This window comes from Ascaphus truei, chromosome 4, assembly GCF_040206685.1.
Source record: "Ascaphus truei isolate aAscTru1 chromosome 4, aAscTru1.hap1, whole genome shotgun sequence".
Taxonomy (NCBI): domain Eukaryota; kingdom Metazoa; phylum Chordata; class Amphibia; order Anura; family Ascaphidae; genus Ascaphus; species Ascaphus truei.
In genome coordinates, this window is record NC_134486.1 from 216,577,824 (window position 1) to 216,599,778 (window position 21,955).

The window sequence follows — 21,955 nt, forward strand, 5'->3', positions numbered from 1 at the left end:
CACTGGGTTGTTCCCCAGCCAACACACTGGGTTGTTCCCCAGCCAACACACTGGGTTGTTCCCCAGCCAACACACTGGGCTGTTCCCCAGCCAACACACTGGGCTGTTCCCCAGCCAACACACCGGGCTGTTCCCCAGCCAACACACCGGGCTGTTCCCCAGCCAACACACCGGCTGTTCCCCAGCCAACACACTGGGCTGTTCCCCAGCCAACACAATGGGCTGTTCCCCAGCCAACACACCGGGCTGTTCACCAGCCAACACACCGGGCTGTTCCCCAGTCAACACACTGGGCTGTTCCCCAGCCAACACACCGGGCTGTTCCCCAGTCAATACACTGGGTTGTTCCCCAGCCAACACACCGGGCTGTTCCCCAGTCAACACACTGGGCTGTTCCCCAGCCAACACACCGGGCTGTTCCCCAGCCAACACACCGGCTGTTCCCCAGCCAACACACCGGGCTGTTCCCCAGCCAACACACCGGGCTGTTCCCCAGTCAATACACCGGGCTGTTCCCCAGCCAACACACTGGGCTGCTCCCCAGCCAACACACCGGGCTGCTCCCCAGCCAACACACCGGGCTGTTCCCCAGCCAACACACCGGGCTGTTCCCCAGCCAACACACCGGGCTGTTCCCCAGCCAACACACTGGGCTGTTCCCCAGCCAACACACCGGGCTGTTCCCCAGCCAACACACCGGGCTTTCCCCAGCCAACACACCGGGCTGTTCCCCAGCCAACACACCGGGCTGTTCCCCAGCCAACACACTGGGCTGTTCCCCAGCCAACACAATGGGCTGTTCCCCAGCCAACACACCGGGCTGCTCCCCAGCCAACACACCGGGCTGCTCCCCAGCCAACACACTGGGTTGTTCCCCAGTCAACACACCGGGCTGTTCCCCAGCCAACACACTGGGTTGTTCCCCAGCCAACACACTGGGCTGTTCCCCAGCCAACACACTGGGCTGTTCCCCAGCCAACACACTGGGTTGTTCCCCAGCCAACACACTGGGCTGTTCCCCAGCCAACACACTGGGTTGTTCCCCAGCCAACACACTGGGCTGTTCCCCAGCCAACACAATGGGCTGTTCCCCAGCCAACACACTGGGCTGTTCCCCAGCCAACACACTGGGCTGTTCCCCAGCCAACACACCGGGCTGTTCCCCAGCCAACACACCGGGCTGTTCCCCAGCCAACACACCGGGCTGTTCCCCAGCCAACACACCGGGCTGTTCCCCAGCCAACACACCGGGCTGTTCCCCAGCCAACACACCGGGCTGTTCCCCAGCCAACACACCGGGCTGTTCCCCAGCCAACACACTGGGCTGTTCCCCAGCCAACACAATGGGCTGTTCCCCAGCCAACACACCGGGCTGTTCCCCAGTCAATACACTGGGTTGTTCCCCAGCCAACACACCGGGCTGTTCCCCAGTCAACACACTGGGCTGTTCCCCAGCCAACACACCGGGCTGTTCCCCAGCCAACACACCGGGCTGTTCCCCAGCCAACACACCGGGCTGTTCCCCAGCCAACACACCGGGCTGTTCCCCAGCCAACACACCGGGCTGTTCCCCAGCCAACACACCGGGCTGTTCCCCAGCCAACACAATGGGCTGTTCCCCAGTCAATACACCGGGCTGTTCCCCAGCCAACACACCGGGCTGCTCCCCAGCCAACACACCGGGCTGTTCCCCAGCCAACACACCGGGCTGTTCCCCAGCCAACACACCGGGCTGTTCCCCAGCCAACACACCGGGCTGTTCCCCAGCCAACACACTGGGCTGTTCCCCAGCCAACACACTGGGCTGCTCCCCAGCCAACACACCGGGCTGTTCCCCAGCCAATACACTGGGCTGCTCCCCAGCCAACACACGAGCTGCTCCCCATTAAAAAAATGCCACCCTTAAGCACTTACCTGGTGCTGCCCACCTCCTTCAGCACCGCACCATCCCGTTGCCATGGCAACATGACACCATGTGAAGTCACATTACTGGCCATGCATGCACGATTGGCAAGCGCCTATTGCGCATACACACGAGCGTCTGGAATGTGCCAATAGCTCATGCCCCCCAAATTCTGCTACCCCAAAATGTTGCCACCCTAGGTCCGGGCATATCAAGCCTACTGGGGAAATATGCCACTGGGGAGGCTATTATGTATTGGTGGTGGAGGGGTTACTGTATATTGGGGTGGGGGGGATTATTGTGTATTGAGGGTCAAGGGGCTTAGTGTATATTGGGGGAGGGGCTTAGTGAGTATTGGGGAGGGGGCTTAGTGTGTGTATTGGAGGAGAGGGGAGATTAGTGTGTGTATTGGGGAGGAGTTTATTGAGTTATATGGTGTTGGAGAAGAGAGAGAGAGCGGTGGGGATGTGCACTAGAGTGAGAGAGGTGGGGTGTGGGAGAGGATGAGAGAGGTGGGGTGTGGGAGTGAGAGGTGTGAAAGAGAAAACGAGAGAGGTGGAGGTGTGGGAGAGAGCTGTGGGTGTGGGAGAGAGAGAATGGGTGTGGGAGAGAGGTGTGGGTGTGAGATAGACAGAGGGACGTGGGGGTGTGCGAGACACAGAGGGACATGAGGGTGAGAGGGAGAGTGATAGGAGTGTGGGAGAGAGAGAGTTGGAGAGGAGGGAGTGGATGAAGGGAGCAGGGAAAGGTGGGGGAGTGAGAGAGGGAAGGTATGTGTGAGAGAGGGGGGGGGTCTCCAAAGGCCACTGACACTGGGGAGGTGGGCACAGTGGAAACTCGAGTCTTGGGCCATGGGAAAGCTGTCTGTGGCCTTGCTGGATGGATTGCTGGTTCTGAACTTTCTCCATCCTGCTTAGGGGTCTATGTCTGAACAAAGAGAAAAGTGTGGTTAGATACTGTACACTGCTCCATTTTTTGGAGCAGTGCTGTTGCATACGTAATAATAGTTTTTGCCATCTGATGCAGCATGTTAAATTTATTCCACTTCAGATGTTGAGGATGATTTTTTGAGCAAATACTGTAAAAGGCAAAAAGAATGACACAGAAATGCAGAATATGATACGTCTTTTTATAATCTGTACACCATCTAACCTACTGACACTTTCCATGGAGCAAGCAAACTGGGCAAGATTGAAGCAGAATGCTTTGATACATAGGGACAGGATGAAATGCCACTGTTTCGCTCCAAAATTGCCTTTATACATAGACCCCTATGTTTTATGTACCAGGCTGAATCTTAAGGGTAATTCTTAAAAAGTGCAACATTCAATGTTCTCAATCATGTTATCTGCGCTATGTTTGGTAACACAAACTTTGGGAACTTGTGTGAGATGTGTGGATGCACCAGTAATCTTTATCAGTATTAGGGATGTGCATTATTACGTTCATTACCTTACAATCGCACCATCAAATAATAATAATAGCATGTTCTTGTATAGCGCTGCTAGTTTTATGTAGTGCTTTACAGAGACATTTTGCAGGCACAGGTCTCTCGTGAAGCTTACAATCTATGTTTTTGGTGCCTGAGCCACAGGGAGATAAAGTGACTTGCCAAAAGAGCCGACACCAGGAATTGAACCAGGTTGCCAGTCAGTGTTGTTACTCTCTGAGCACCCTCCTTCTCAAATGAACCAACCAACAGCCTTCTTTGTTTTTGCTCCCTTTTTTAACACATTGTAATATGTCAGTGTCTAGACTACCAGACATGATCTCACTTGAACATGCGATAAGAAATATGTCAGTGTTATTTTCCAGTGTTGCACAGTAGCTGGGAGAGGGTTACATTCATAATAGAAGACAATGCCAATTCTTTTTCATGCACAAGACTTTCATAACACCATGTTTGAATTTGAATGTAAGCCCCATTATTTGTTCCTTCCAGGAGCACCGGGGTTAACCTCTTAGCAGACAGTGTCACTGGAGACCAGGCCGTTTATACCTTTTTACCAGGATCATTCATTGAGCAAACCGAGATAATGAAATAAATTGCCGTTTATTCACTTAAAATATGCAAACACACAGTGAAACACAAAATACATAAGAAAAACACATTTACTGGGGTTCTGGGCTACAAAACTAGACTTTCCTAGTTGAATTAGACGTCAAACAAAAGTCTTTGGTTGACCGGGACTCAGCCCGAAATGTCCTGGAACTCAAATCGGCATGAAGTTCCTGATGCCACAGCTCTCTTTCCTCCAGAGGTCCTGAAATCACTTCACCGGGAGTTAGCTCCAAACGTCCTGGAACTAAATTCGGCTTGCAATCCTAGCCGCGACCACTACGTTCTTTTTTCAGAACTTGGCCGCAAAAAGTGGGACTTCGAAAGCCGGCACGCTGCTATTTCTCCAAGAGCATCTTTTGGTACATTCAAATTTGCTGCTACTGTTCTGGCGCTTAGAATCTCATCACCGGGTTGGCTGAGGGATTCTTGTAGTATTTCTGAGTTCATTCATGAAATACTACAGCCAATCCTAGTGTGGGAACTTTCTCACCAACTAATCAGAGTGATGCCTGTCTTCTGAAGCCGGGCAAGCGGATCTTCTGAATCAGCCAAGGGCATGCGCAAGCATGCTACCTCTGCCACTTGGTAAGCAGAAGCCACCAGCTGATTTAGGCTCCCCACAGTCTGGTGGGGCAAATGGTAGTCCAGAGGACCTACATTCATCCCAGGACATGGGTACTAAGCCTAAACCTCCTGCCCAAGTGTTCTTCACCCCTCTAGCATCCTCTGTGGCTTTCATGTCCGATGTCTGAGTAGACACGCTGGCACCAAGCTGGTAGCCCAGTGACTCACTCAGAACATCGGTCCGGAAAGACCCAGCTCATTATACCGTGCACAAGCATATATGTATTTTAAAACACACTGTTTGATAAAATATACATTTTAGCTTTCCTGAGTTTTCTAGTTATGGGAAATAGAATAAGAAGTTGCACTTTATTCCTTACTAGCCATATTCCCCACACACTATAACTAGACTTAGCCTTTAAAACTCCTCACAACCTTATCTATAGTTGTAGCAACCCCAGAACCCCTATACTGGGTTCTGGGTGACCTGGGCATTAACTGGATATCCCCCCTTAACCTAGGGACCCCTTGACCGTTCCAGGAACACCTCACATCCCTATGCCCCTTTTATCTTTCTGGTCTGTGCTGAAGCAGGGAATCCTAGTGGTGAGCCACGCAAGCGTTTTCAAGGGGAAATTTTGCAGGGACAATGTGCCTATATGTATCCGGGAATCAGGCATGATTCTCGGGTATATTTTTGGGGAATCCAGCAACTCTGGACCCCGACTACCTAGACACATTCTGACAACACTTTCTCCACAACCCCCATCCCCCCCTTGAAACTCATAGCCCAGCAATCTCTGCTTGCTGGCACTCCTGGAAAGGTAAAAACACATACATTCTTTATTGTCGCATAATTTTACACAATGCATGTACAATCACTGGGCTCAAGAGCTGACACTCCCGAACTCCAATCCATGAATCAGAGGTAACCAAACGGGCTTAACCTTTAGTGAGCCTGGTTACCCCCTCACCTTCACAGACAGTTCTTCACAAAATGTTAAAGGTCTCTCTGGTGGTGAAGTGGTCAGAAAGACCACTAAAAAATCTCCCTCCCGTCCTTTAACTTAGTAACTGTATTTAGAATGCTAGGACCCGTTTTGAGATCATATAAGGACATTGAATTTACGGGCATAGGAATCGAATACTGTCACCAATCTAATATTACCTAGAGTATGTTTAGTACCTTAACTGTGCCCTCTGTGAGGCGAATGAAATCTGTCGTCTACTTATTATAATCCTAGGAAAACTGGATGCTGCAGTTCGTTGTAGTCAGATAAACGGGACTGGCTCCAATTTATTGATAGAGATCTTATCAATATATTAGTTACTGTAGTTACAAAAACAGACATAAATCAGTACTATTCAAAGTGGATATTATTCCATCCCGGTGATAAATGGTCTGCTTATTACACACATGTAAAACAATTAATATCCATTTATTTTATTTTATATGACACTAAGCAGCACAGGGTAATCTGACACCTGAAGTGATAGACCAAAGAGATGTATTGTACAAAGGACATAAAGAGCCGGCACTGGGCTTAAACTGTGCTCTCCCACTTCAAAGATAGCTCAATTACCAATAGGTCACTCCTTCTGTTTAAAGCATTCATTTTTTTCGGTTGGTACATTATCATTTACCTACTCAACATCAATTATGAAACAGAAAGAGAAAAATGTGACAAAGGTCGAATAGTTTCACATTCTTAACATTCCAGTTCCAAAATTCCTTGCGTTCTGGAATTTTCAAGTTGTTCAAAAGGTATGATGCACAATATACCACAACAATAAAAAATGGGTGTGTTATATGGCTGGGCAGTTTAATTTTGTTACATCTCCAGATATGTTGGTAGGTAGGACTACACCAGTGCTTTAAATAATTAATGCAATGTTAGTAAGCTTTTTACATTTCTATACATATAACTGAGTGGGCAAGGAATGTTGCTATGACTGTAATAAATGTATTCCTCTATCAGATATTATCAAATGTATCATTAAGCTTTAGAATAGAAAACCACAGTAGGAATATACAAGAGGTGTGTGATGTCAGTGAAACTGAAAGAGAAATCAATAAACAATATATAGATATGTTTCATACCTATTAAGTTGCATTGTCATATAGATAAATCAATGGTTTCACAATCAAATGTGTGAACATAATACAATCATTAAATATATATTCTTGAGCCAATATGTAGAGCAATGTTTTGCTTAAACTGTGGCCAATTAAGTATTCTGTGAACCCATCTTCCCCTTGTTGAGAGATTAATTTGAATGGATCTGAAATATTCCTGAGCACAGGGAAATTGTGTTAACATACTGAATAGGGGTCCAGATGCAGATCTATTTGTGTTTTTGATCTTAGAGAAACTGAGTTTATGCACCCTTTTTAGTTGTTGCTATATACTGTAGTTTGGAGAAGGAGAACTGCCCCTCTTTTTAAGAATATTAACTTGGGTTTCATTTCCACCAGAAATTGTGACCTGAGCACACTATTTGTGTTCATAGTTGGACCTTTTTTAGGGATCATCAAGAAACTCCACATAACTATTACTATGAAATTATTATGAAGTGGACTGGTATATTAACTTGGAGGAAATAGATGCTTCTTCTACCAAACATCTTCAGTTCATTTAGTAAATATTTATAAATTGCAGTCCAATATTTCCTTGCGTAATGTTGTAGCACTGTTTTTCCCTATCGAACTCCATATGCCAAAGAAACGTTTCTACTGTAAATTGTTATTTGCTTTTGATTTGTAAAATGTGCAACATTTTTACATTTGGGGAACAGTGCTGGGCAGGGACGTTTAATACACCTCAGACTAGTTGGATTTGTTGATACTAAGATAAGGCGAAAAATGAGGGCCAAATAAACATAATTTCAAATATCTCTGTTTTCATCTCTGAACTCCAGTTACAATTCCCAAAATTCAAGAAGACACACAATGGACAAAACTGGCTCAGAGTACCGTGATGGTGATGCTAACAGATGCAGGATGAACATACTTTGCTGAGCAGTAATAGCCTGAACAATATTTTATTGGTGTATATTTACTGTCCTATAGAGATGTCCAAAACTGTCAAACTCCGTTTTGCAGAATTTCCTGAGCTTTCCATTCATAATCCATTCAGCAGTGTAAAATCTGTCAACAGATTGTTCCAGTTTCAATCCGTGCGGATTAATCCAAAACCGCCATTGGATACAATCCGCTGGTAAATTTCAACAATACAATCCGCGGATTCAACAATCTGTTGGAGGATGTTACCATTACAATTTGCTGATTTAGCAAACCACTGGTGGATTTTCAGAATCCATTCCACGGATTCTGCAATCTGCATGCCGTTTTGCAGAATCCACGGATTGGATTCTGAAAATCCACCAGTGGTTTGCTAAATCCACTAATTGTGTTGGTAAAATCCTGCAACGGATTGTGGAATCCGTAGATTGTATTGTCAGCAATAACGAAAAATCTGGAAAAGACGAATTATCCTTTTTTTAGACTGATTCGCGGAAATCCGAAGACCTAAGGAACTGGTTGGTCCGCGGCGGATCCAAATCCAGAAAACAAATTTGCCCATCTCTAGTATACATAAAGCACATATTCAATAAAGTGAGAAGTGTAAGAGATGCTCGCCACAAACCGGACAGGACCACGAGGCCGATGTGGGGATTAGGAAACACCGACCTAGAGACACAAGTTCATGTCCGGTGTGCAGGTTCGTAGTCGTAGTTGTGGATAGCCGGAGCAGGGGTAGGGGAATGTGGAATCGTTGAAGGCAAACCATGGTCGAGGATTGGAGATAGCCGGGTAGTCGAAGAGAAGCTGAGCTCGAGGGTTGGAGTAAGGTAAACGAGACACGGCACAGTGAGACAAGGCAGGGTGCTTGCGACCAGCAAACGTCACAAGGTTTATGTTCAGCCAACTTCCTGGTGGAAGAGGCTGAGCCTAAATAGCAGGACCAGTGAATCAGACGCAGGATTACTCCTGCAGGCAGGATAGAAGCACGGGCCAATCAGGCAAGTGGAGCTTGACAGGCGTCTGATCCTCACAAGAACTGAGGTAATGAATGATACATTAACATCTATTCAGTTGAAGGGAAACTAATGAAGATTATGAATTTCACATTGCGTGTTACTCCACTACAATACTTCAATACAGTATATGAAATAAGAGCTCATTCAATATAGTGCCATGGTGCCAATTCGGCACTACTAGAAGGAAATTCCCTTTAACATGAATGGGATTTTCCGAGCGGTTGTGCTGAATTTGCCCTATCGCACTTAATTGAATGGCCCGCATAGATCCTTGCTTCCATTGATCCTATTTAATATGCCATGAAGTTTTCTTCCTCATACTGGATTAATGCAACTACATGTTTCTCCAGCATGTGGAAGATTAAATTAGAGCAGATTGAATCAGGGCCACAGGCTCACAAGATGCTGAGAAAATATCAGTGATCTGCTCTAACACCACAGGATCCTATAACTCTGGGGTGCGAAAACTGGGGGGCGCTCCCCCCGGATTTTCAAGATGCCCCTTTAAATGCCGGGGGTGGCGTGAGGCCTCTACAACTTCTGCTCTCTGTCGACTCTTCGCCATGACAATGCGGCCCAAAATTACGCTGCGGGTTCAAATGGCAATGCGACATCACATGACTTTGTGATGTCATATGACGCCGCCAAAGCCTGGATGCAGGTAAGGAGGGGGGGGCGCGAGCAGGGGGGGGCGCAAACTGACAGAAACAATCTAAATTCAATGTAAAAATAGATAACTGCTACATTATTAAGAATAAAATGGTTTTGCTGCCTGCATTATGCAAGGATGCTTTGATGGTGTTTCCTTCAAATAAAACCCCCACTAACAATCCTATCCATTACTTCAGACAGATATCATGAAAGGCATAAATAGCACGCTTTGAATTTAAAAATAGAGGCATGGTTGATTGACTGTGCAACATGATTCACACGCTAAACTCTCGGTCAGGAGTATCTGAACCATTTGTTTTAACATTCATATAATGATTCCAGATAGTCTTTACAGCCTCAGTACAAATATATATAGATTTCTCAAAGCAGCAATCCTTTTCCTTTTCAGAAGGGTTTATGAGTTTAACTCATACAATGATAGCATCTTGTCCTCTGAGTGTGTGTGTGTGTGTGTGTGTGTGTGTGTGTGTGTGTGTGTGTGTGTGTGTGTGTGTGTGTGTGTGTGTGTGTGTGTGTGTGTGTGTGTGTGTGTGTGTGTGTGTGTGTGTGTGTTAAAAATCATGATTTTCTTCATCTCTAACTTCTGAGGTTACCATGGTAACCTTTAGACTGCACTGGGACCTGGAGAAAGCTCAATTTTAACCTCCCAGACACCTAATGTTTCAAATGCTTCTGTCTCGTAAGAGGATCAGACAAAAGTAAAAAAATAAAAACTTTGTTGGAAAGGACATGAAAAGATTTCTTAAAGGAAATAAAAACAATAAATGCAACAACAAAAATTGTTGATCAGTGTCGGCTGCTGCTTTAAAGCTACAGTACATCAATTAAGGTCGTGCATTAAGTCAAACATCTTTAAAGCACTATCATATTCTGCAGTGCAGTAGGATAGGGGAACAGAATTACATAAATTACATGTATTGATGGATAATACATCCAATTCCAGTTTCCCACTTCACTCGCTTTCAAAAATAGAAGTTGAAACACTGAATTATTTTAGATTTATTGTGAATTATTACATATTGCAGTAAAATCGACATTTAATTAAAAAAAATAAAAATACATACTGCATATACGGAGAGGATTTTAATGTAAACAATGGAAAGAAATATCCTCAGAATTACATATACACACACAATACAAATGTGTGGCTTATGTGAAGGTGCATATATCTAGATATATTTATTTTAGAACAATGTGAGTTATACTATGTGACACAGATTTACTAAATAGTCCTAAACCTTTACACTCCTGAAGACGCATTCAGTTTAATATTGCCTTAAGTACGAGTAAGGCTTAGTAAATCTGGACCTATGTTTTATTGTTACAATATCCAATGCTACAGTAGTTACACCACATAGGCCCAGACATACTGTGTAAACCAATGTTAATCCATACTAGTACCACACACCTGTATGTAACTCTGTACTTGGGTCTTCTCAAATAATGTTTTGTACCATTTATGCTGACTGCAGCACAGTAGTAATTGGATATATTGGCTTTGCTAAGATTTAAAGCTCTAGAGCTTTAAAGATTTTAAATTAGTGTTGCATTATATATATATATATATATATATATATATATATACCATACGATACCGTTTGAAGCACGAGATCAGGAGACAACACTCTGGTAAGTTTGATCACAAGTTTTTGTATTGAAAAAGACACATAAACCGACGTTTCGGTCCCCCAGTGGGACCTTTCTCAAGGTGGTGCCACCTTGAGAAAGGTCCCACTGGGGGACCGAAACGTCGGTTTATGGGTCTTTTTCAATACAAAAACTTGTGATCAAACTTACCAGAGTGTTGTCTCCTGATCTCGTGCTTCAAACGGTATCGTATGGTTTATATATATATATATCCTTTTTAAATTTTTAAATTAAACCCTTTTTAAATTATATAAATGTTACTTTTAAAATGAATAATATGAATATACATATTATTTTCTTTTTTTCCTGAATTCTTCCTTTTACCCTGAGAAAGGAAACCCCTCCAAAACATTGTCCTCTAAGTCATATAGAAATTACAGTCAGGGTTCCCTAGATGCTCCGTGCTGTAGCTCGCTTACCAAATATCTCAAGGTCTTTCTCTTAAACGCCAGATATAGCATACTTATTAATAGCTAAAGGGCATATACTTGCAATGGACATCCTGGATTGCCAAGAAGATGTTGCCAAGGGCTCTTTTGGTAGCAAATTAGAGGGTAATATAAGCTTTATTAACTTTCCCTATATATGTTTGTATGTTGTATGTATATAAAACTAACCCTATTATCAATACAGATTTAGCACCCAGACTGTAAAATATGTGTTTCTAATAGTACAATATATGGATATGGGCACAATATAGGGAATGACAAATCCCTGCCCCCATATTATAAATGCATGCAAAACATAAGAAAAATGAATCATGGAGCAGATAATAAATATTAGAGATTGCTAATGTCCAATCAGTAACATAGCAAATATTGGAAATCGTACTTAAGCTAATGTATGTTCAACAAGTAAACTGCAAAGACAAACATTAAACAGAAACATTACCAGTTTGCTTTTAAACTAGAAATAAATGTTGGAAAAATCCTGAAGTATAATCGAATGGTGTCATTCCACTGTACATAACATGGAGCGGTTCATCTTGGTCTAATTAAACAGGTTTACTTAAACAACACACCAGCTGGGCATTTTTAGTCTAAAATAAGTTAGAAATTGGAATATGCCAACAAAACAAATTGTTTTAAACTTGCTCATACATACAAGGAAACTTAATTTATCAATAATTATGGCAGTTTCCTGCAAAAAAAAAGGGTGGGGGGCACCTAGATTATCACAATTTACTAATCAAGTCAGAGTTAGAATCATGATGCTCCCTGTGTGTATCATATAGAGACAGCATACAGTGTAACATGTTATTAGAAGATAAAGTTTCGCAACTTTGACTTGATATACAACTCAGTGCAGTTACCTATAAGGTATGTAGTTACCAAGATTTGTTATGCTTCCCCCATCTAAACAACATCAGCTGGCGTTACCACATCGAGTAATATTGTCTCTCTACATAAGGAATCATTTTCAGTTACACATAAACATAGACCCATGTTTGCTAAGCTGTGCGCTGCTATAAGACTCCTCGCGTTCCATGGGCTCTAAGGTCTTCCAGCACCAAAAGATGTATTATGACCCTAAAGCATAATTATGCCCAGTGAACCCGTAAATCTGTTTCCCAGAGATAGTGGTAATGGGAGTAACTGTCCATGTGTGCCTTTTGATACTCCTGTATTTCAGAAGTTCATACCTATATTTATAACTAAGTGTCATGCACTTTCTAAAGTCCTTATGGCAATTATAGCCATTGTCATTATATCAGTGATAGCGGAATAGCACAATATTTATAGGGGTGAAAAATGAAATAGTATATATTTAACAAAAAACAAACAAAGATGCCCAAAGCTACTTACAATGTGACAAAAATACCTGCTAACGGTCATGCCCTGAAAGTGGCAGCAGGCTTAAGACGCTTTGGCCAAAGGGTTAAACTAAATGACCCTTTTTCAAGAGAATATATAGGTATTGCACTGTGTATTTTTGTCACATTGGAAGTAGCTTTGGGCATCTTTGTTTGTTTTTTGTTGTATACATTTAGCCACGCCCACTAGCACTCCTTTGGACACTTATATACATATATATTATGTGGTAATGTTTGGGGTTTCTCAGAGCTTGTTGGGAATCTGTGTGTTTAGTATATATTTAAGCCTGTATTTTATATACACTCTGTTTCCATTTTCTCTATATTGCAAGTGCAGCATATGTGAAGAATCACAATGAATATTTGGTAGCTGTAAAGTTGTTGAGAGACCAGTTTGCCTACTGAAATAAATATATTCCTATTGAATATTTATTATGAGAGCTTTATAATGATACACTATACTTTGTTGGGAAATCTTAATATAAGAGTTAGTCATGGGGTCACCAGAGATAAGCAGTATATAATATGATTATTTACTAAAATATGATAAGACATATTTAGAATAAATAGCGTTATAATGTACTTGAGTAACTAGGGAATTTGTGTGAACATCAAATTTAATAAAACGACCTTTTGAATATGTCACATTTTAGACAACAGTTTCTGCTAATAAGAAATATTCATTAAGTTTGAGATTCAGACGCCTATTTGTTTAGTTTTTTTAACTTCAGAATGTTGTGTTAACGTGACCAGTGAAAAATGTAAGGTTTAATAAAGTAAAACAACCGAGACTAATTTATCATCTGCAATTAAAAAAATCAAGACAGACAACTCAAGTGGGGCGTGACATGACTCATTTATTGTTTCTTGAAACTTCCATGTTGCTTCCGTTGGGTCAATGTTTTAGAAGTTATAAAACATCTTAAAATAAATTACAGTTTATGTACATTTTACATATCCTTTGAGTCACATGAAGTGTGAAGCAACAATAAAATAAATTGTTACGTGTCGAGTTACATGACTGTTGGGACGTTTCCAACATCCCATGGCAAAGAACATTGGCAATCTGAGAGTGGTCGCTAGAGCCGGGATCAAGGGAACAAGTTTAGAAGCATTTACGGTGGACAATGGATGGACCTGCTTCATCGTACTCCTGTTTTGTGATCCACATCTGTTGGAAGGTGGACAGGGAAGCCAGGATGGAGCCACCGATCCAGACAGAGTACTTACGCTCAGGTGGAGCAATGATCTAAGAAGGGAGATATTCTGTCAGTTGACACATATATAACAGAGATGACTACAATGTTCGGGCAATTATATGGCACTCTTACAAATTAAATGATCCAGCCAACACTAAAACAAATTCATATTTCTGTAAATATCTTAATATAGACATTTAGTAGTTGTAGTTGTGGCAATTTATGCTCAAACTAGTGGTTAAAGTATGATGCTATGTCCGTTAAAAATCTGCAGTTTGACTAATTTCTTAATAGAACTAGCCTTTGTCTTTCTGTATTTCTGTCATTACAGAAAACACCTTTCAGACATACAATGGTTTTGTCTTGAATTTACTGCATGCCAATACTATTTCTATTTATAACATTTAAAAAAAAATAGGAATATAAATATTATTTTTATTTCTTTGGAAATAATTGTTCTAAATGTGTTAAAATGAAGAAACAAATGAAAAAAAAATCTAACCTTGATCTTCATTGTGCTGGGAGCTAGAGCAGTGATCTCCTTCTGCATACGGTCAGCAATACCTGGGTACATGGTGGTACCTCCAGACATAACATTGTTGGCATACAGATCCTTTCTGATATCAATATCACACTTCATGATGCTGTTGTAGGTTGTCTCATGAATACCAGCAGATTCCATACCTGGTATATTCACAAGATACAGTTAGTTAGGGCTCATGAGTGTTATTTGGTATGGGCTGGAATGAAAGTAAGATGCACACAATGATAACTTACCAATGAAAGAGGGCTGGAAGAGAGTCTCTGGGCAACGGAAACGTTCATTGCCAATGGTGATAACCTGCCCATCAGGCAGCTCATAGCTCTTTTCCAGAGAGGAGGAGGAGGCAGCAGTGGCCATCTCATTCTCAAAGTCCAGAGCCACATAGCACAACTTTTCCTTGATGTCACGGACAATTTCACGTTCAGCTATAGGAAGAGAAGAAGGATTTTCAATGATCAATAAAGGAGAATGGGGTCACACATTATACCTGTAGAGAGAATATAAATGTGACTTCTAGACCTGTAAAAATGTGTAACTGCATCTAACTTATGTAAAAAAATAAAAATTACACTTTTTATAACATGTTTCTGGGTATATATTTAAACATCAGATTTGTAAAATAAATATTGATTGACCTAAATAATTACATATATGAATATTCTACTCTTCATATGCCATTCCCTAAACTGCTATAGTAGTTAGAGCATTTTTAGTGAAGGAGGGGAACAGATAGGGCGTACAAGAAATATAGTGAAATATGGAAGACCTAAAGAGCAACTGGAGCTTTGAAGTAAAGCGTACTGGCCAGTGCACAGTGTGGGGGTCCATTATAGGATATACTGTATCTCAACAGAAATAGCAACATGTTTCTTCTGTCAATGATGCCCCTGATGATTGCTAGCATTAACTTACCAGTGGTGACAAAAGAGTAGCCACGTTCTGTCAGGATCTTCATGAGGTAGTCAGTCAGGTCACGACCAGCTAAGTCAAGACGCATGATGGCATGTGGCAAGGCATAACCTTCATAGATTGGTACGTTGTGTGTCACACCATCACCAGAGTCCAGAACAATGCCTGGAGACATAGAAATCATTGATAGTAGAGCTTTCATTCTGCAACATGACTAATACTGTATGTCACTCCCAGAATGATTGAAGAAGCGTTCAACACACTGCACAACAATGTGATGAAGACTAGCCCATCAGAAAATAGTTTAAATCTCCCATGTAAAAACTACATGGATCTACTGGGCATACTTTCTGCTAATGCATTTAATAGGTCACAACATTAGTGGAAACTCACCAAACTGTCTAATTAAAATACAATGTAAACATAAGTGGTGTTTTCATTCTTCACTTTGGAATATGTGTTTTCCCTTTTAGAACTAAACTTATGTTATGCTTTTATAATGCATGGTTTGCTATTTACTAGGTTAGTCCACTTTACATTGATAATTGAAACTGTCAGTAAATTAGGAGTCATAAGGCCCAGATAGTCTCTTTACTTATTGTAAACTCTCAGATACCACTTTATCTTCAAAAAAAATTCCAATTAAAATCACGTTAAAGAGTTACAATATACTAATTCCAAAAGTCTGAATATATTTACTGTGCCTACAAATAAGAAGTGCAATCTCTGCAGCAAATCCAAGTCATCTTGTAACTCACCAGTGGTACGGCCAGAGGCATACAGGGACAGCACTGCCTGAATGGCAACATACATCGCTGGGACATTAAAGGTCTCAAACATGATCTGGGTCATCTTTTCACGGTTGGCTTTGGGGTTCAGTGGAGCTTCAGTGAGCAGGGTGGGATGTTCCTCTGGGGCTACACGCAGCTCATTGTAGAAGGTGTGGTGCCAGATCTTCTCCATATCATCCCAGTTGGTGATGATGCCATGTTCAATGGGGTACTTCAAGGTAAGGATACCTCTCTTGCTCTGTGCTTCATCACCTACATAGGAGTCTTTTTGACCCATACCAACCATGACACCCTAAAAATGGAAAAATAAATAGTCACTCAGTGCAGCAGGAGGACGAATAATGTCTGCTGACAACCATAAGAGAAAAATATATAACTAACTGAGTAGCGCTGATACATTTATTGAATAATTGAAGATTTTAAAACCATTCAGATCCATAATTCAGACATGAATACTGGATTGCAGATGGGAAGTGAGGCATATATACATGCCAAAAAATGAATTAAAAGTTAGCTCTAAATAACCTATGACCTGACAAAAGATATGTACCAAATAATTATTGTATAGATGAATATGGGCTAGCTTAATGATGATCACAAATTCTCATTTAAAACACGTATTTGCTCATTTTAATAATGGGCAGGGTTCCGATGTTGTAGCTTGATAGAACAGTCTAGTGAAGACTGGAATTCAAAATGATGTATATTGAACATTCTACTGCTTATAACCTTGGTAAGAATTAACCGGTCCACTAAATACTCAGTGTCAATTGCATTTAGGGGGTAATTCCACATAGGCCAAGGCTGCCGTTCAGGCGTTACAGGCCAAAAACTCTGATTGACTTCAATGGGAGTTTCAGGGCTGATAATGGTGCAATTGAATAATTGAATAAGTCTCTGTCTGGATATGTTAAACTTTCCAAACATTGAACAGATTTCAGAAAATAAGTGGGGAAAAACAGAACTTTTGTTTTTTTTTATTTGTTGTTGTTGCTTGTCTATTAGTAAGTATGCAATATATAATAGTGCTGTGTATTTCGATGCACACCTGGTGGCGGGGACGCCCAACAATGGATGGAAATACTGCTCTTGGGGCATCGTCTCCAGCGAACCCAGCTTTTACAAGGCCGGAGCCGTTGTCGCACACAAGCGCGGTTGTCTCTTCATCGTCACACATGATGGTAGCTTTCTAGAAATTAAAATTAAAAAATGTCACACGGGTACAGTTACACAGCAGTCTTTTTAATATCTAGAGCAGGCGTTTCCTTTTATGTGTATTTATAAATTACAGTGATATAATCTAGTGAGTGTCCCTCTTTTACTAATATGTATTTCTATCTCGTAACAACGATTGCGTTTACACAATATATTTCTGACTCTGGGAAAAAATGAGCAAGTTTATGAATAGTCTTATTAGAAACACTAACGTTCTTATATAGTAAAAACTGTTATTTTGTCACTACTGTATACATATTTTGTAATAGTTAGTATTTATAATGTCTCCGTAGAGTAATTTTTTCGTGAATGATTTCACTTTATTATTGTATTAAATGTAACATCCTGTGCACACTTTTCTTGTTTAATAAATATTTGCTATATTGTATTTTTCATATCTTGCTTTCAGTCACATTACAGTTTTCTTCAACCATTTTAATCTCTATATTAATATGCCAGTTTTATGTTTTTATATATTCAATCCTCAAAATATGCTATTTTTGCATCTTATCTTTCAGTATTTATGTATACCTTACCACTTAACTTTTATGCTTTTTACATTTATCCTACAAACGCTAACAGTGTTGTTAATAACTATTGATAAGAAGCTATTTTTACAGGTTGTAATGGACAAACATCTGAAAATGTAATTGCTAAAACTCATGCATAGCCTCCTGAAGAATTGACTTGATGAAAAGTACATTGCCTTTATTCTTCCTATATTTCTGATCTTTTTGTCAAAAAACACTAACAGTGATTAACAACTACAACTATAACAATATTTCAATTTCCTTTCTGCTCCTGTCCTTTTCATAGTTAATTTCTTACATCTGAATGTCTCAGACAACACTTATTAGTAGTATCTATAAACCTTAAAGAGAGAATTTGCATTGAACTCTGAGCTGTACCAGGATTAACTGAACCTGTCCCCGATATTCTGCTGGCACATCGTTTAATAGAGTGAGTGTATGTGGTCCTGAGCAATGGTATCAGATGAGCTGGGAAAGCATTACTTGATAGCTACAATAACATCACTACCGTCTACCTGAGTCTTACAGCATATTCCTATTAGCCTTCAATTTCTTCATTGTAATTAAATGGGTACAATCATGTTGTCTCGCCCCCTTTTCCTTCACTCTCACTCCTATTCGCTCTCTCTTTTAGATTCTGTAGAGTGGATCGCATCACAAAGCCAGTTATCCACTTTCTTTTAATACATGTACTTCTTTTTTTTATTTGCATTTCGATTGTTAAATGGATTCGTCCTCTATATTTCCCTAATAATGTCCTATTTCTACACCCCCTGCCTCCCCCTATACATTTGAATATTATTGCAAATATTGATTTCATGACTTAGTGTCCTGCCCCCTTTTCATTTCTTAACCACCTAATATTACTATGTATTATTAATAAGCTCCATGCTCGGCTTGCCTCTTGTACTTTATTGTAAGTGCTATAATTATTACATGGCTATTGTTGCCTCCCCTTCTTTCCCACCTCATTTAATAGTATGACTAATACTATATAATAGTTCACTGCTATAATGTCCCCTTCTCAAACCTTCTCTGCTTTTCTTTTTTTCTATCCTGGATGTTTTCCTCCTCTTTTCCCCTTCATTGCCTTTTTCTTTATTATATTATCCTACCCTCTTTCTATTTTATAATCGATGCAGCACTGTTCCCCATCTTCTCCTCCTGTATAGCCACTGTCCCCCTCTCCTCCCCCAGTCTCTGCCCCTCTCCTCCCCCAGTCTCTGCCCCTCTCCTCCCCCAGTCTCTGCCCCTCTCCTCCTCCCCCAGTCTCTGCCCCTCTCCTCCTGCCCCAGTTTCTGCCCCTCTCCTCCCCCAGTCTCTGCCTCTCTCCTCCTGCCCCAGTCTCTGCCCCTCTCCTCCTGCCCCAGTCTCTGCCCCTCTCCTCCTGCCCCAGTCTCTGCCCCTCTCCTCCTGCCCCAGTCTCTGCCCCTCTCCTCCTGCCCCAGTTTCTGCCCCTCTCCTCCCCCAGTCTCTGCCTCTCTCCTCCTGCCCCAGTCTCTGCCCCTCTCCTCCTGCCCCAGTCTCTGCCCCTCTCCTCCTGCCCCAGTCTCTGCCCCTCTCCTCCTGCCCCAGTCTCTGCCCCTCTCCTCCTGCCCCAGTTTCTGCCCCTCTCCTCCCCCAGTCTCTGCCTCTCTCCTCCCCCAGTTTCTGCCCCTCTCCTCCTGCCCCAGTCTCTGCCCCTCTCCTCCTGCCCCTCTCACCTTGGGCTCCGGTCTGTCTCAGGCAGTGCAGGGGATGCTTTGATTAGCACAGCTCGCTCAGGCTTCAGTCCCCTTCAGGGTTTTTTATATATAACTCGTGCCCCCCTCTCTGCCCTCCCTCGTCTCCGTGATCTCTCCCCTTCTCTCTCCATATTAGGCTCCTGGGCACCGACCTTGCCCCCCTCGGGCTCTCTCAGTGGCCGCGGGGTGCCCATACATGGCCAGCCTGGCTGGGCATCAGGTAAAAAAGAGGCTGGGGCCGTACAAGGAGTGACTGCGGATCCCTATAGCGCCCGTCCCTTCTGCCAGCCTCCCAGAGGGGAGAGGTGGGGGTTGTGAGGGGAGGAGGGCGGTCACATAGCAGGCATTGCTTGTCCCAATAATCCCTCTGCACCAGCATACACAGGGTGAGGGGGGCTAGGACCAAGATTTAGGATGAACACCTGGCTCATGATGCCTGGTTAACACCAGTCCTGGTTTTCTATCCCAAATCCCATGTGCTATGGACAGAACCAGGACTGTGTGTAGGTGATCTAGTTGGTGTATGATATGTTGGTGTATGATATGTTGGTGTATATATGATATGTTGGTGTATGATATGTTGGTGTATGATATGTTGGTGTATATATGATATGTTGGTGTATGATATGTTGGTGTATGATATGTTGGTGTATATATGATATGTTGGTGTATGATATGTTGGTGTATGTATGATATGTTGGTGTATGATATGTTGGTGTATGATATGTTGGTGTATGTATGATATGTTGGTGTATGATATGTTTGGTGTATGATATGTTGGTGTATGTATGATATGTTGGTGTATGATATGTTGGTGTATGATATGTTGGTGTATGATATGTTTGGGGTATGATATGTTGGTGTATGATATGTTGGTGTATGATATGTTGGGGTATGATATGTTTGGGGTATGATATGTTGGTGTATGATATGTTGGTGTATGATATGTTGGTGTATGATATGTTGGTGTATGATATGTTTGGTGTATGATATGTTGGTGTATGATATGTTTGGGGTATGATAAGTTGGTGTATGATATGTTGGTGTATGATATGTTTGGGGTATGATATGTTTGGGGTATGATATGTTGGTGTATGATATGTTGGTGTATGATATGTTGGTGTATGATATGTTTGGGGTATGATATGTTGGTGTATGATATGTTGGTGTATGATATGTTGGTGTATGTATGATATGTTGGGGTATGATATGTTGGTGTATGTATGATATGTTGGTGTATGATATGTTGGTGTATGATATGTTGGTGTATGATATGTTGGTGTATGATATGTTTGGGGTATGATATGTTGGTGTATGATATGTTTGGGGTATGATATGTTGGGGTGACCACAGGGATCCAGATATGTAGAACAGCTCAAAGCCAGTCCACCTTTAAACATCCCACCAAGTAGGACTGACCTCATTGCAAAACAGGACTGTCTGAGTACCTTCATGCACACATCTGGAGGCAGGTGGTGTTAACCGATGTGTTAGGTTACCACTTGGCTCCTTGTTACCAGTCCTTATTTTATATCAGTCATAATTATTTATAGAGGTGAAATCAGCTCCATACAGAGCCTCAAAACTGGGATTATCTGTGCCTGTCCCGGGTCATCCATTGCCACGAGCTTTAGTTAATGTATTTAAATTGAAAAGGGTTCGATGCTCTAAATAACCAGGGCAGGCTCAGACTGTCCTGGTTTTGCATTTACCAGACTCACACCTGTACCTGCACCTCTTGATATATTGAAATGCAATAAGACAACCTCCATAAAATGTTACTTTTAATACCATTAATTAACAATATCTGAACTTATTGAAAACTAGAACTTTCTAGTAAATTCAGATATTTTTAAAATAATGGTATTAAGTTACATTTTATTGTAAAATTAGGTTATTTTAGAGTGCACACAAAGAGGGATACATTGTTTCTGTTGGGTAATTTGGAAGATAAATAGTCCTTATTGCACTCCTTGATATTTAGAATAAATACCTCCTATTTAAATTAATAGCAGACCAGGATAATTTATGTTAAATAAACCATAAACTTCCAGATAAAGAGGTTTATTAACCATTTTGGTGCAAACCCCTATAGCAGTTAATGAGTTAACATGTTTGCTGCCACAAGTGACTGCAATGCACTGCTTGACACACCCGATTTTGCACCAAAGGGTTAGTATCCTCGACCTCAATTATTTCAAGTCCACGTCTTCATTTTTGAGAAATGCAGAATAGCAGACATACAACAACCCAGGATTTCTATATATTTATATCTGCAATTGGAAATTAAACTTCACAACTAGGAATGCTGAAGAGCCTGTCCTTGTTATTTAACCTGCAA

The 21,955-nt window shown here is 41.7% G+C and overlaps 1 protein-coding gene across 1 annotated transcript; it reads right to left on the reverse strand.

The window, feature by feature from the left end:
• Positions 1-13,539: 13,539 nt before the first annotated feature.
• ACTA1 (actin alpha 1, skeletal muscle) lies at positions 13,540-19,750 on the reverse strand. The gene is made up of 7 exons (XM_075596864.1): positions 19,594-19,750; positions 17,194-17,334; positions 16,113-16,437; positions 15,358-15,519; positions 14,679-14,870; positions 14,404-14,585; positions 13,540-13,951 (listed from the first exon to the last, which is right to left on the reverse strand). Exons 2-7 carry the CDS (start codon positions 17,320-17,322, stop codon positions 13,808-13,810), a joined length of 1,134 nt encoding a protein of 377 aa, XP_075452979.1. The 5' UTR covers positions 17,323-17,334; positions 19,594-19,750; the 3' UTR covers positions 13,540-13,807.
• Between the last annotated feature and the right edge of the window lie 2,205 nt (positions 19,751-21,955).